The sequence below is a fragment of the Suricata suricatta genome, chromosome X (assembly GCF_006229205.1).
Source record: "Suricata suricatta isolate VVHF042 chromosome X, meerkat_22Aug2017_6uvM2_HiC, whole genome shotgun sequence".
Lineage (NCBI taxonomy): Eukaryota > Metazoa > Chordata > Mammalia > Carnivora > Herpestidae > Suricata > Suricata suricatta.
Genome location: NC_043717.1, coordinates 110,885,040 through 110,900,857, shown reverse-complemented (window position 1 = coordinate 110,900,857; position 15,818 = coordinate 110,885,040). Strand labels below are relative to the sequence as shown.

General features: G+C 39.2%; 1 protein-coding gene across 3 annotated transcripts in view; it reads right to left on the bottom strand.

The window, feature by feature from the left end:
- Positions 1-15,818, bottom strand: part of LOC115284059 (phosphatidylinositol-binding clathrin assembly protein-like) — a 39,911-nt gene that overhangs the window by 13,855 nt on the left and 10,238 nt on the right. For all 3 annotated transcript variants that reach the window (XM_029930636.1, XM_029930637.1, XM_029930638.1), the window contains exons 9-13: positions 12,834-12,913; positions 11,927-12,003; positions 7,933-7,977; positions 7,734-7,764; positions 2,846-2,972 (exon numbers count right to left, since the gene is read on the bottom strand). In XM_029930636.1, the coding sequence (XP_029786496.1) occupies positions 2,846-2,972; positions 7,734-7,764; positions 7,933-7,977; positions 11,927-12,003; positions 12,834-12,913 (360 nt within the window). The remainder of the gene's footprint in view (positions 1-2,845; positions 2,973-7,733; positions 7,765-7,932; positions 7,978-11,926; positions 12,004-12,833; positions 12,914-15,818) is intronic.

Genomic DNA, 15,818 nt, shown 5'->3' with positions numbered 1-15,818 from the left:
GGGGGGGAAAGAGGTGGTGGTGATGGTGGAGGGCACTTGAGGGGAAGAGCGCTGGGTGTTGTATGGAAAACAATTTGACAATAAAATATTATGGAAAAAAAATAGAAAGCATCAGCAAAGAGAGAAGTTACAGGAAAAGCCAAATGGAAACTTCAGAACTGAAAATGCAATAATTGAAATAAAAATACCCAATCGACAGACTCAATATCAGAATGCAGATGCCAGACAAAAGATTCTCTGAACTTGAAGACAGACCAGTAAAATAATTCATTCTGCAGAACAGAAAAATAAAAAGATTCAAAAGAACCAAAAAGAGCCTCAGGGGCCCGTGAGACAACCATCTAAAGGTCCAATAGTTGTGTTCTTAGAGTCTCAGAAGGGGAAGAAAACGACTGGAGTGCCGAAAAGATATACAAATACATACTTAAAAAGCTGTACAAACTGGAACAGAACAAACCCCCCAAATCCATGCAATCGCATTCACGCTTCTGAAAATGAAAGACAAAATATACTGAAAGAAAAATTTTACAATATCTATAGGGGAACAAATGATTCAGATGACTGTGGAGTTTTCATCAGAAACCATGGGGCCAGGAGGAAGTGGCCCATGTTTTCAAATGTTGAAAGAAAACAATGGTTAGTCCAGAATTCTGTATCCAGTAAAAACTGCTTTAGGAATGAAGGTGAGATAAAGCCATTCTCAAATAAAAGATAAATAAGAGAACTCATAGCCAGAATTAGCAGAATTGCTAGTGGATGTTCTTCATTGAGAAGGGAAATGATACTAGAAGGAAACTTGGACTATCAGGAATGAGGAAAGAGCAACAGAAGTGGCAAATATGTGAGTAAATATTATAGGTCATCCTCCCATTCTTGAGTTCTGCAAAAGGGGTAAGAGTGTCTGGTCTTCTCAGTAGAACCTAAGTATAGACGACTATAACATAAAAGGAGGAAAGTAAGGAGACCTATATGGTGCTAATGTTTCTACATTCCAATTGAAGTGGTAAAATTTTGATTCTAATGGACTGTGAAAAGTATGTATATTGTACGTGCTGGAGAAACACTAAAAAACCACAAAGAAAGATAGAGTCCAAATCACAACATATAAACTTAAATGAAATACTATTCTAAAATACATTCAAAGAACCCAAAATAAGGCACGAAAGAAGAAACAGAGGAACAACAACAATGACAATGAATAAAGGGAACAAACAGAAAATAATAAAATGGTAAACTGAAGTATAAACACATCAGGATCTAGGTGACATTTATAGAACATTCCACATAACAGCAGAATGCACGTTTTCAAGTGTTCATGACTCCATGAACCAAGATAGACCATATCCTGTGTTATAAATCAAAAGTTAACAAATTTAAACAAACTAAAACATATAACATACTTTCTCTGACCATAAAGGAATTAAACTAGAAATCAATACTAAACACATAACAAGAGAATCTTCCAACACTTAGAAATTAAACAATATACCTCAAATTAGCCCATGAGTCAGAGAAATTAAAAATATATTGAACTGAAAAAAAAGGAAAATAAAACATCTAACTCAGGGCCTAGCAAGAGTTTTATACCATTAAACAATATATTACAAAGAAGAAAGGTATCAATCAATAAACGTCTATCTTAAGAAACTACGTGAAGAGCAAAAGAAGCTCAAATCAAGCAGAAATAAGGAAATAAAGATCAAAGCAGAAGTCAGGGGGCACCCGGGTGGCTCAGTTAAGCATCCAACTTGGTTTTGGCACTGGTCATGCATGATCTCATAGTTCATGAGTTCGAGCCCCGCATTGAGCTCTGTGCTAAGCGTAAAGCCTACTTAGGAATCTCTCTCTCTCTCTGCCCCTCCCCCCTGCACACACACATCCATGCACACTCTCTCTAAAGAATAAAAACTAAATTTAGAAAGCAGAAATTAATACAATTAAAAAGAAAAAACCAATAGAGAAAATGCAACGAAATTGGAAGTTGGTTGTTTGATATGATTGATAAACTTGACAACTGCATCAAGATTGCCAAAACAGAAGACACAACTCACCACTAATCAAGAATGAAAGCTGGAAATCACCACACCTTGTAGCCATTTAAAGGGAAATAAAGGAATACTACTAATAGCTTTATGAATGTAAATTTTACCCAAACTGTTATGTTGTTTCGGCATTTCTTCCTTTTTATAGCAAGCCCAAAATTTCTTTGCTGTAACCTTTCTAGGTTCTTAGTCATCTGTGTCCTAAAGCCTCTCAAAATTCTCAGTCCTAGAACATACCTCAGCTGCTTATTAGGAAAAACAAAGTCACTATGTGCTCAAGAGTTAACATGTAGTTTGTTATGTCATTGGACCAATGAGGTTTTAAAGCAAAATCATATAAAAACAGCACAGGTCCACATCCTTAAGCCCTTGGGGCCAAATGTGCTTCGGAATTCAAAATGTTTTCTATTTTGGAAAAATAATTTAGAAATTACACAGAGACCATACTAGTAACACCCTGGGAGTTGAGGGCTGGAATAGCACCCTGAAATCAAGCACATTCATAATTCTGCAGCAAAATCCAAGTGCAAACTGTCGGTATGAATATCCGCACTTCCATAAATAAGGACGGCAGCCTCGTTCAGGTAAAGTTTTGCAGCCAAAAGAGTTTGTTGCAAACTTAACAACAACAAAACTTGTTTTCTGGAGCTCTTACATTTTAGAATTGCAAATAATTTATTGGGGACCCATATTTCAACTTTCAATCTATTAGCAACCCTCTCTCAAATCTCTCTCTCTCTCAAATCTTTTGAGCTACTGCCACTATTCTAGCATCGTAGGTAATAATACAGAAGAAGCGTTACCAGGTGATGAACAGGAGGAGTGGAAACGCGCTTCCAGATGGTTGATGTGCAGGTGTAGGTATTCAGCTCCCACTGCATTCCACCAGCGATGTCCGTGTCTGAAGGCTTAGGCTGCTTCTTGTCAGATCTAAGATGGGATTTATAAATCAGCCCATTTTGGAGAATGACAAATCTACCATTTAAACATGACATCACAAAACAAAGCCAAAAAAGCCCATTGGCTGTTTTGTAGATGAAACTAAGTTATCGTTATAAAACTAAATGTTTCTGCTGGATTTTGAGTTCATGGAAAGAGTTCAATGGTAGCAATTTCACATAAAGTGACGAGGGGCACCTGGGTAGCTCAGTCAGTTCAGCTTCCAACTTCAGCTCAGGTTATGATCTCACAGTTCATGGGTTTGAGCCCCACGTCGGGCTCTATGCTGACAGCTCAGAGCCTGGAGCCTGCTTCCGATTCTGTCTCCCTCTCTACCCTTCCCCCATTGGTGCTCTGTCTCTGTCTCTCAAAAAATAAGTAAATGTTAAAAAAATCTTTAAGTGACGAGTCAATACATTTTATTCTAAGCTATTTTAATAGTTCATTTAGAGAAAAAACTAGTAATCTTCCATGGTGGGAGGTTGAAGGGGCACGAAGGTAAGAGACAGAAGTATTGAATTCTGAGCTCCACGAAGCTTTTCACTAGCTGTGTAACCTTGATTAAGGAACTTCTTATCTTATTTGTAATATGGGATTTCCCTATCTGCTTTATACAATTCAATTCAAGTTATTAGGAGAATAAATCATACTATATAAATATGAGAATAAATAGAAAAGGAAGTAAACTCTTATGTTCTTGTCCTCAAAGCTCCTTTTTATTCCATATTTGGTCATTTGGCTTATATAAGTTTAATTTTTATCTAAGTGATACAGAATTTAAAAAATCAAATAATGCTAAAAGATCTAAAACCAAAAACATCAGTCACCACTTCCCCTTCCCAAAGGTAGCCACTCTTTTCTTCGTGGTATTTAAATACATAATTCTAAAAATATGTCTAGACTACATCTTAATTTATAAGTTTAATTTATAAGTTAGACATTTTTTATTTCCTTTGCAAGATTTGTCATTCACACCATACCCTACTTCCCCTTTCCACATCTACATCTTTGAAACATATATATGTGTATGTGTGTGTGTGTGTGTGTCTATGAACACCTTATATATGTAAATATAAAAGTACTACAGAGCCTAATAGCCCTGACTCTAGAACAAGACTGCCTGGTTCCAATCCCACTTCAGCTACTTCCTAAGTGTATAAGGTTGGGCAGGTTACAGAATTTCTGTATCTCAATTTGCTCAGATGTGAAATGTGGACTCATTGCATTCATGCAATGAATATCCATTAACTATCTACTAGGTGCCAGATACTATTCTCAGTACTGAAAGTCCATAAAGCAGATGAACACATCTGCCTTCACAGATCTAGTGGCTATAATAACTGTCTCGGGTTGAAAGACTCTTCTCCTGGAGACATGTCCCTTGAAGCTCTATAGCCTGTCGTCCAGTCTATCGCGCTCTCCAGGCCGACCGGACAGACACCACCCTGGCATTTCCACCTCTCACTTCAGCAGGGTTCGCTGTTTCCCTGAATCCCATGTGTTCCTCCTTCTTACTTCCCTGTTTTCTTGGAGCACACCCTGTAGGAGCTTCCTGAGCAAAGGTACATGGTAAGCAAGGGTTTTTGTTTTTGGGGTTTTTTTTGCATTTTTTGGATTTTGAAAATGTCTATTTAACTGTTGCATTGGTTGGGAGCTTGTCTGAGTACAAACTTGTAGACTAGAAATAAATTTCACTAAAAATTTTTAATAGGTTGAAGTATTATCTTTTAGCTTCCAGTGTTCTTAAGGTCCAATGTTACACTTGTTTCTGATCCATTGTTTGTGCTCCATTTTCCTCAGTTCTTGACACTTTAACCTTTCTGTTAAGTCCCTATAATATTATGATGTTTCAAAGTTCAATTCTGGACCTACCATTATCCTCTTTATTCTCTACCAAGATGAAGGAATCAAGCCTGATGACTTTAACGACCTCAGTGTTTAGGGGCGCCTGGCTGGCTCGCTCAGAAGAGCATGTGCCTCTCGATCTTGGAGTTAGGAGTTCAAGCCTTGCACTGGGTGTAGAGATTAAATTTTTTTAAGTATTAAAAAAAATAGCTACCACAGTTTTTCGCTCTAGCTCTACTATCCAGACTCCTATGTCTACCTCTCAGATATCTCATACATATCTGAAATATAACATGTCAAAAGAGAATGCTTGATTCAACTTGCCACCTCCTACTATTTCTCCTTCAATCCTTCCCATCACGCTATGTGACACTACTATCCATGCCACAGCTCAAACCAAAAACTTAAGCAGCATCCCTAATCCTTCTTATTTCCTCATCTCTAATAGCTATCAACTCTACCATTGAAACATGTCTCAGGCGCATCCACTTTTCATTACATCGCCTCTACCACCACCATCCCGGACTAGGTGTTTCACACAGCACACCCCAGAAAAGAAAGGAGCAGTCTATACAGGTAGTGTAATTGTTAAATATATTTCTGGCTTTGATTTGTGAGCTCGACCAGGAACCCATGATACATTGGCATATCTGTAAGTCCTTTTTAAAAATGTATGTGGGGGGCGCCTGGGTGGCTCAGTCGATTAAGTGTCCGGCTTCGGCTCAGGTCATGGTCTCACGTTCGTGGCTTCGAGCCCCGCATCGGGCTCTGTGCTGACAGCTAGCTCAGAGCCTGGAGCCTGCTTCAGATTCTGTGTCTCCTTCTGTCTCTGACCTTCCCCTGCTCGCGCTGTCTCTCTCTGTCTCTCAAAAATAAATAAAAACCACAAAAAAAATGTATGTGGTATTTGCTCCATGCATGTTTCTGCTTCTTGGATGAATTCTGTTGTTTATATTTTGTGTGGAAATCATCAATTTACTCCAAATTTTCAAATATGCTGTTGGCACAGCGCTGCATAAAATATTTGCTTTGACTTAATCTTGCCTCCATCTGTGGCCACATCAGTCCTCTCAATTTCATGTTGTTACACTTTTGCATTCTCTTTCCTGTTTAGTCAGGTGAGCTTATTTTATCAGACCTTACAAAGAAATAAGTTTTGCATTTACTCTTGGTTTCAATTTTATTAATCTGAGGTTTTATCTTTATAAATGTCATCCAATATATTTTTTATAATTTTATATAGCTTTTCTTTTTTTTAAACATTTTCCTTTATTTTTGAGAGACACAAAGAGACAGCGCATGAGCAGGGGAGGGGCAGAGAAAGAAAGGGACACACAGAATTGGAAGCAGGCTCCAGGCTCTGAGCTGTCAGCACAGAGCCCGACTCGGGGCTCAAACCCATGAACTGTGAGTTCATGACCTGAGCCGAGTCGGACGCTCAACCGACTGAGTCACCCAGGCGCCCCTGTATAGATTTTCTTAAGACAAAACTAAATGCTTATTAATGTCTCTTTTCCAACAATGATGAAATTTTCCTCTAAGTTTAGCTTTCGATGGTTTGATAACTTTCTTTGGATTTCCTCTTTGGCAAAACTATGGTTTATTTATTTATTTATTTATTATTTAAATTCAAGTTAGTTAACACACAGCATAGTATTGGTTTCAGGAGCAGAGCCCAGTGACTCATCACTTCCCTATGACACCCACTGCTTATTCCAACAAGAGCCCTCCCTAATGCCCTCACCCCTTTAGCCCCCCCCCCCCCCGCTTCCCCTCCAGCAACCCTCAGTTTGTTTTCTGTATTTCAGAGTCTCTTATGGTTTGCCTCCTTCCCTGTTTTTATCTTCCTTTTCCTTCCCTTCCCCTGTGTTCATTTGTTGTGTTTCTTAAATTCCACATATGAAGATCTTCTTTATCTATCCGTCAGTCAATGGACATTTGGATTATGTTTTTAAACTTATAAAGAGTTAAGATTCATGGTCAACTTTTTATTAATGAGTTCTAATTTCATTACATTATGACAGAATGTAGACTATAAAATTCTGTAGTTTTTTGTCAAGGTGTGATTGCATTGAAGAAAATGAACATTCCGGTGTGTATGTGCGTGCCCTCAGGTTTATTATTTATTATGCATTATTCAAATTCCTCTATGTCCTTAGTCACAGCTTGCTTACTAGGTCTGTCCAAAAATAGAAGAGATGGTTTGAAATCACCCTTATAATTGTATTTTTCTTAAATTCTCCATGTATGTCTAATCATTTTTGCTTCACATACTTAACTTTGTGTATACACAAAATAGTGCCTCCATAGTGCCTTTTATCATCGTACAGTATCCCTCCTAATTCTGTGTAGTGATTTTAAACTTACATCCCACAGTATTTGTTGTTAATATTATCACTTCTGCCTTCCTTTGGTTTCCATCTGCCTGCCTGCTTTTTGGAGGGTTATTTTGGCTGAAAATGTAGCGGTTCACTCACTGAAGTAACACTGATTATATTTAGATGCTGAGGAGCTCCAACTAGTGGATTTACAGTCTTTGTTTAATAAAATAAAAAGTAAGTATTATTCACTGAATTGAGTCTATACAATAAAGAAAAAAACCAAGAGTGCCAAACCACGAGGAATGCCAATACGTGAAGGGGATTGGCAGAGGGGTAGGAAGAGAACCATGCGGTGAATATAATACACTTTAACCAAGAACTTTGCCTACGAAAATTGGGATAGTATACAACAAATAAATTCTCTATATAAATTATTGAAGGAAAAAATTCTCATATTATAGAGTTTTGTCACAAATGATTCCTATATCGAATGTAAAATAATTATTTTCTAGTTGTTATTTTCATGAGTCTCTTCCTCTAACATGTATGTATTATTGGCTGACCTTTTAAAATAATAAAAACTTACTTGTTGACTGGGCTTTCTCCACTGTTAAGATCTGTTTCATAAAACAAACAAATTTCACATTATTTTTGTATACTTTTTCTTAGAGTGTACTTAAAAATAAATATATATACCCAAAATATTAATTTAAAAATAGGCGCTTACTTCCCCCAAGGGTAGCACGCAAGCAACCCATCCAGACTGTTTGCAATGACTTTCCTACCTTGCTGTCTGGCTCCAATACATTTGCGGACTTGTGCATGTAATGCTGGTTATAACATATCATATAGGGAAAATAATCTGAAGATAAGAAACAGAATTAGATGAAAGCCTAAAGCAAATTTATATCAACAGAGTAATGATATATATGTACCTCCTATTACAAACTAAAATTATTAGGTTAATGAGTATAAATAAAGTCATGTTAAATTATTCATTAAATACATTTTAACTGAGCACTTGTTAGACACCATACTCAGTGCTGAAGATAAAGTGAAGACGTAAAATAAAACTCCCTGCCTTCGTGCAGCCTACACTCCATTGGAGACATAAAATTACCAAGATAAATGAAGTATATGTCAGCTTGTGGTAAGTGCTAAGGGAAAAACATCAGAGAAAGAGGTATGACATGCGGGGGAGAGGTATTTAAACTTTAGATAGGAAAAGTTCACTGAGAAGGGGACTTGTAAGTAAAGACCTAAAGTATGTAAAAGTGAACCATGTGCATCCGGCAGAAAGAACAGAACAGAGGCCCTCAGGGAGGATTATATTTGAAGTGTATGAAGGAGGCGAATGTGTCTGAAGTTAGAGTAATCAAAGGGGTCAGAAAGGCAATTGAGGGCCTTGTCAAGAATTATAAGGACTTTGCGTTTTACTCCGAGGCCACCACCTTAGGCCAATTTCCCTGACATGGGGAAACCACTGGATAGATTTGAACAGAGGAGAGACATGACCTAATTTGTTTTTTTTTAACGTTTATTTATTTTGAGAGACCGAGGGTAAGTAGGGAAGGGGCAGAGAGAGAGGTAGAGAGAATCCGAAGCAGGTTCTGCACTGTCAGCGCAGAGCCCAAAGACGGGCTCGATCCCATGAACCACGAGATCATGACCTGAGCCAAAATCAATAGTTGGATGCCTGACCCAGTGAGCCACCCAAGCGCCCCTATCTGACTGGCATTTTAATGAGCTCAGCCTGTTATGTAAAGAAGGAGTGCAGGAGGCAAGGGAAGAAGCAGGGAGGCCGTGTGAAAGCCCTTGCAGCAGTCCAGGTGACACGATGGTAACCTGAACCAGGGTGGTAGCTCTGGAGATAGTGAGGAGTGGTCAACATTTAGGTTGGTTTTGAAGGTAAAATCAACAGGCTTGGGATAGAGTATCAGAAGCTAAGTTTTAGACATACTGAGTTTTAGAACCCTACTAGATAATTCAAGTAAAATCACTAAATACACACTTGGATATCAGTTCTGGAGTCCAAGAGAAATGAATGTGGCTAGAGATACTAATTTGGGGTCCTTACCATGTAAGCAGTGTTTAAGGCCTGAGCCTGGATGAGGTCATCTAGGAATGAGTAAGTATATCTAAAGAAGAGAAATGAGGAGAAATCAGTAAAAAAGAAAGTCTAAAAAGGAACCAAGAGTTACATAAGAAGAAAACCAATAGGCAAACTTAAGAAAGTGTATCAAAGAAGTGAGAGTGATGAACTGAGGGACCCAGTAGGATGAAGACTGAGTAGTCACCATCAGATACTGTAACGTGGAGGTGACCAGTGACTTTAATAAGACTCATGTAGTGGCACAGGAGCTAAAAATAGTGCTTAATGTGGTTTATGAGGAAATAAGGGAAATGTTCATACACTTTTTCTTAGGAACTCTATAAACAAGTGAACAAAGTAATCAATGAAGATACAGAGGATCTGAAAAAACACAATTGACCACCTCAGCCTAACTGACATACACAGAATACTGTATCTAGTAACAAAAGGATGCCGTTTTCTGGTGTATATAAAACTACTGCTCCAAAAAATGATTATATGCTGGGCCATGAAGGAAGTATCAACAAATTCCAAAGGACTGAAATTATAGCAAAGGTTTTCTGACATAATGCAACCAAGCTACAATTCAGTAGCAAAAAAGATCGGTAGAAGATCCCCAGATGTGCAACAGACATAATGAAAGATGCTCAACACTGCTCATCATCCAGGAAATACAAATCAAAGCCACTATGAGATACCACCTCACACCTGTCAGAGTGGCTAAAATTGACGACTCAAAACAACAGGTGTTGGCGAGGATGTGGAGAAAGGGGAACCCTCTTGCACTGTTCATGGGAATGCAAACTGGTGCAGCCGCTCTGGAAAACACTATGAGGTTCCTCAAAAAATTACAAATTGAACTGCCCTATGATCCAGTAATTGCACCACGGGATATTTTCCCAAAGAATACAAAAACACTAATGCAAAGGGATACATGTACCTGTACGTTTATAGCAGCATTATCTACAATACCCAAGTTATGGAAGCAGTCCAAGTGTCCAGCAATAGATAGATGGATAAGGAAGGTGTGGTTTATATATACAATGGAATGTTGTGTGACCATAAAAAAGAATGAAGTCTTGCCATTTGTAACAACATGGATGGAGCTAGTGAGTATAATGCTAAGCGAAATAAGTCAGTCAGAGAAAGACAAATACGATATGATTTCATCATATATGGAATTTGAGCAACAAAACAATCAAAGGAAAAGGAAAGACAAACCAAGAAACAGACTCTTAACTCTAGAGAATAGACTGATTGATGGTCACTAGAGGGGAGGTGGGAAGGGAGAATGGGTGAAACAGGTGGTGGGGATTAAGGAGTGCACTTGTGGTGAGCGCTGGGTGTTATACAGAAGTGTAGAATCACTATATTGCACATTTGGAACTAATATAACACTACATGTTAACTACATATGAAATTTTAAGACCACTTCTAAGTAACACATGGGTCAGGCTCTTTTCTAAGCACAGCTTGTCAAACACTATATTTAACCATCTTGTAACATCTTTCATAGACCTAATGACTCCCACAGGGATTGAGCAAAGTAGTCATTCTTTTGGGGGAAAAGTGGAAATGCGCTGCTTTTTGCTATAATATGGTTTCATTCAAAGGACTTATTATGTTCCTCATAGTTTTGGTCAAACTTACCCATTCAAAAGGTAGAAGGTTTGTCCATTGAGAATATATGTATAAAAGAGAAGTAAAAACATTTAAAATAGATACAGTTTAAGTCTTCAAGTTAAATTAAGAACAAACTCTAATTCAAACACATATAAAGTCTACGATAATATAGCTCATTATTACTGAATTTGTGACTAGAGGATCAAGTAACATCATTGAAACACAGTCACCCATTAAAAAACAATATGGCTGATTATGAACCGTCATGTGCCAGTAAATGTGTAACAACCAGCTCTCCAAGGAAAACAAAAGGCCTGTTTTACAGTGTTTGTCCATTTCTGTTGTTTAAATACTTCTGTCATGGCCAATTTCCAGTTACCAATGTGTGACATCAACCAGCTTGCAAAATTCCTGAAAATTCAGCACACTACTGAAGTCTGAGGCAAGCTAACCATAAGAGATTATACAGGACTTCCATGATAAGCATAACTAGGCATCACACTGTACGTATGTGTTTCTTTGTTAAATTTATCTTTTAATTAGTAGTTGTTTACATGTACAAAATTAAAAAGTTACAAAATGGTGTACGATGAGGACTCTCCCACCCATCGTTTCCACGAACTACCGAGTTCTTGGGGGCAGTGCATTTTATTCATTTTTTGTATATCTTTCCAGAAGTATTCTTTAAGAAATTATACAAACATATATATCCTTTTTTCTGTTTTAAAAATAAAAATGGGAGTATACTATACTTTGTGTCACGCCTGGCTCATTTTTCAGTTAACAGTATATCTTGGAGATCGTCCATTTCAATACATAAAAACAAGCCTCTTACTGATAGTCATTTTGCTATCACAGTATAGTAATGGACATCCCTGTTCGTATATCATTTTGCAATCCTGAATATATGCATTGAATAAATTCTTGTAAATGAAACCACTTGGTCAGAGAGTGCTTCAGGAGAAGACAGCCCACATAGCAGGTGGCTAAACAGCAGAATAATTCAAGACTCTAATCGTGCTCTCAGTGATTACTGACACAAGCCTATAATTGAATTAGGTTACCTGAGAACCAAGTTCTGCTTGTTGAAGCTTTCACAACTGCATTATTTGGCCTGTGGGGAATCCAGGCCTGCTGGAGACTTAAAAGATCACAAGAAAAATGAGGTATACTGCAGAATAAATAGAATCACATATATCTTACCCAGATGAGCCTACATTTCCTTAATTCAACCATCAATCCATCCATCTATTAATCTATCCGTCCAACTATATACTAACTATACATCTGTGTTAAAGAGAAGAAATAATCAACAGACTTGTTGTCTAATAGAATGTGATAATATAAGTCAGTTATAATCAACATAACCTAATAGGTGTAAGGAGTGAATAATACATGACCCTTATAGAAGTTCTGAACAATACTGAAAATTAAAAAGAAAAAAATTGAAATCAACCATAATTTTTCCAATCAGAAATAGCTAACATGAACATTTGGAACTGTTATACCTTGAAATGTGTATTATTTAGTGTATATATACATATACAGAAGGGTGCAAGTCTGTGTGTATGTGCATATATGTACGTGTACACACACACATCTTGAATGTTACTATGCACACTGTCTTGTGCATAAACATTTAATGATTGTCTACAACAGTTATTCTCACTAGGAGAGCCTCTAAGTGAGGAAAACAAATTCTGCAAAAGAGGGTTTATTCCAGTCCCAACTTCTGACTTTGAGACTCACTCAACATAATAAAAGATGTTCCCTCGGGAAGCGCATCAGCCTTGTGGAGAGCATGGAATCCCAGAAAAGACTGAAAACCCTCTATTCTATTTAAAACGGATGCATAGGGTTCTAGCAGGTTCAAAGCCCATGATTCATTTAGTCACTTTCCTGTCGTTAAAACGAAGGAAATCATTTACAGAGAAACAAAATTAATCTATATTAAGGCCTTTATTAACTTACCTGTAAGGAGGCAAGCTCTCATTTTTCTCTTCCAGAGAAGCTAAATGCTGTTTCAGGGCTTCAAGTAAACTGTGGGGTGCCTGAAGGTCAAGTTATTGTGGAAGACTTATTTTCTGATCGTTCTTAGCAAATCCATACTCTCCTAATCATAAAACTAAGACACGTATATAGCAAAGGTGTTAAAAGTAAATATAGTTGACCTTTGAGCAATGTGGGGATCAGGCACACAGACCTTCATGCAGTTGAAAATCCGTGTATAACTTTTTTCTCTCAAACACTTACCTACTGATGGCCTACTGTTGCCTGGAAGCCTCACTAACAATATAAACAGTTGGTTAATGCAGATTTTGTGTGTTATTTGTATTATATGCTCTATTCTTACAATAATACCTAACTTTCCTTAATTTTTTTTCAGTATTCCTAGGCTATGAAGTTTATCTGTGAGTTTTTTCAAACTGTTGCAAATCTCCAAAAATATTTCCAATCTATTTATTGAAAAAAACTCCACAGATAAGCAGACCTGCATAGTTCAAACCCATGTTCTTCAATGCTCAACTGCAATTGCTACAAGTAAATTCATTAGGAAAAGCAGCATCTTGTCATCAAATCAGATTTTCAAAGTATGCTTTTCTGAACACTTTTTTAATAATGACAAAAGGACTGCTAAAACATCTCTCTCTTTTGGGGAAGGCATTGGACTTGCAATGATTCATTATTTTTGGTTGCTAAATAAATTTAAGTAAAACATTAAGCCAATTAGAGGGGAGGGAGAAATGGAGAGAAAGAAACAGAGAAAGGGAAAAAAAGGGAGCATCTCGCTCAATCATGGTGTTTGGTCTCTGCGAAGTGTCACCTCCTCCACACTATCAAATGGGAGCTACCAATATTCTCTTTACCCTCATGCTTTACTTTTCTTCACATCACTTATCTTCACTGAAACTATAGATTTCTTTCTCCTTTTTTGTGCGTTTTATTTATTTTTGAGAGCAAGAGAGACAGAGCATGAGTGGGGGATGGGGCAGAGAGAGAGGGAGACACAGAATCCAAAGTAGATTCCAAGCTCTGAACTGTCAGCACAGAGCCCGATATGGGGCTCAAACCCACGAACCGTGAGATCATGACCTGAGCTGAAGCTGGACGCTCAACCGACTGAGCCCCTAGGCGCCCCACATTTTCTTTCTATGTATGTTTATCGTCTGCTTCCTTGCAATAGAATATAAGAAGATTTGGCACATAGTAAATGGTTGATTAATATTTGCAAAATGAATGTGGATACATCTTTTCATTCCCAGTTCCCATGGAAAAAGTGTGCTCTTACATAAGATCTATTCCCCAAAGGAGTTTTATATATCCCACCATTTCCTCTCCTGATCCAATTACTCAATGTGAAGCAAATTTACCGATAAACTACTACAATACATTAGACACTAGGGATACAGCCGTGAACCTGGTCCCAGGCTTCATGACCTGGGAAGCTCCAGTCTATAGGTCTGGGGGAGGAGAACTATCAACCAATTGCATGAATAAATGCAAAATCAAAGTTGTGAAGAGTACTATGAAAGAAGGGTACGTGATATTCAGCTAGTGTTTAAGTTGGAGAATCTGATCACGTCACGGAGGCTCGAGAAGCAAGTCCTCCTGAAGAAAGTGCCAGCTGAGTCGGGATCTGAAGGATGGCCAGAAGGTAAGTAGGGTAGTAGGAGGACAGCATGTGCACAGGCCCTGGGAAGGGCACAGGGCGCAGGCCGAGAATAACCATGCAGCATGTTGCTAGAGCAGAGAGCAAAGGGAGATGTGGGCGAGGTAAAGCTGGCAAGTAGGTAAGGGTTCAACAATGCAGGACCTTAAATTAAAGGCAACATTAGTGACTTTGGACTTTATTGTAAGAATGGTGACCACTGGAGAACTTTTAAGTGAGGGTGAGGTGATCATGTTTGTATTTTGCAAGTTACCAGATCAGCATTCTGGTCACACTGTGCAAAACAAACCGCACAGGGCAGAGTATATGGTGGCAGAGGGGTAGGGAGTGAGCAGTGATGGGACTTGGAGTGGTGGCAGAGGTGGATGCAGTTGGCCACAGAAATGGCAGGTGGAGGACGTTTAATGATGGAACTGTTTGCAGAGATGTAGGCAGGGCTAAGGGACAATTCTGCCAAAAAAGGAGGGAGTGCTATTGTTGATTACAGTGGTACAACAGGCATAAAGAGGGGCAAGAAGCACACGGGCCTGACAGCAGAGGAGCCTGTGCACCACTCAGTGTAGAGGACCAGACACAATGAGGCCTCCAGGCAGCGATCTGCTCACAGGGATTCTCCCGTGGAGCCAAAGGTGGGGACCAAGAAAAGACCTGCCCAGGAATGCCGCCTAACAAAGTGTGCACCCTGAGTACACAATAAGAGAATTGGTCCTTGAAGGCGCCCACAGCACATCAGCAGTGGGAAAGCCAGGAAGTCTAGGGCTTGGGGTGAACCTCAAGGCTTCAAATATACAAGATGGGCAAGAAGGGGCAATGGGACACCCAAAACTGATCAGGGGGCTGCCAGCTTCATTAGGGCAAACACACGGTTGCCAATGGGACACAGTGTTTCTGGTTCATTCAGTCAGCCGGTCAGTAAATACATAGCAAAATAACTAACGAAGAATAAGTCAACTAACAAAATGACAACACTTATCAGTACATTTGAACTTTGTTTCCTGGGAAGATTCCTTTTCATCCGAGTTGTGTTCAGACCCTCCACGGTGAGCTGTGAGTCTGCGGAAACGCCGCTGCCCAAGGTCAGCAGCCCAAGTCGCGGGCCGCGGCCCCCGACTTCCGGCGACGGCGCAGGCGCAGGCGCAGGCGCCGCGGGGCTTCACGGCGAGAGGGCGGCCCGGGCGCGGGAGGACCGGGCGGCCTGGCCTCCGGCGGGAGTCCCTGGGAGTCGGCCGCGCGGCGGCGGCGCCGAACGGTGCGCCCCGAGGGCCGCACGCAGGGGGAGGCTCTGC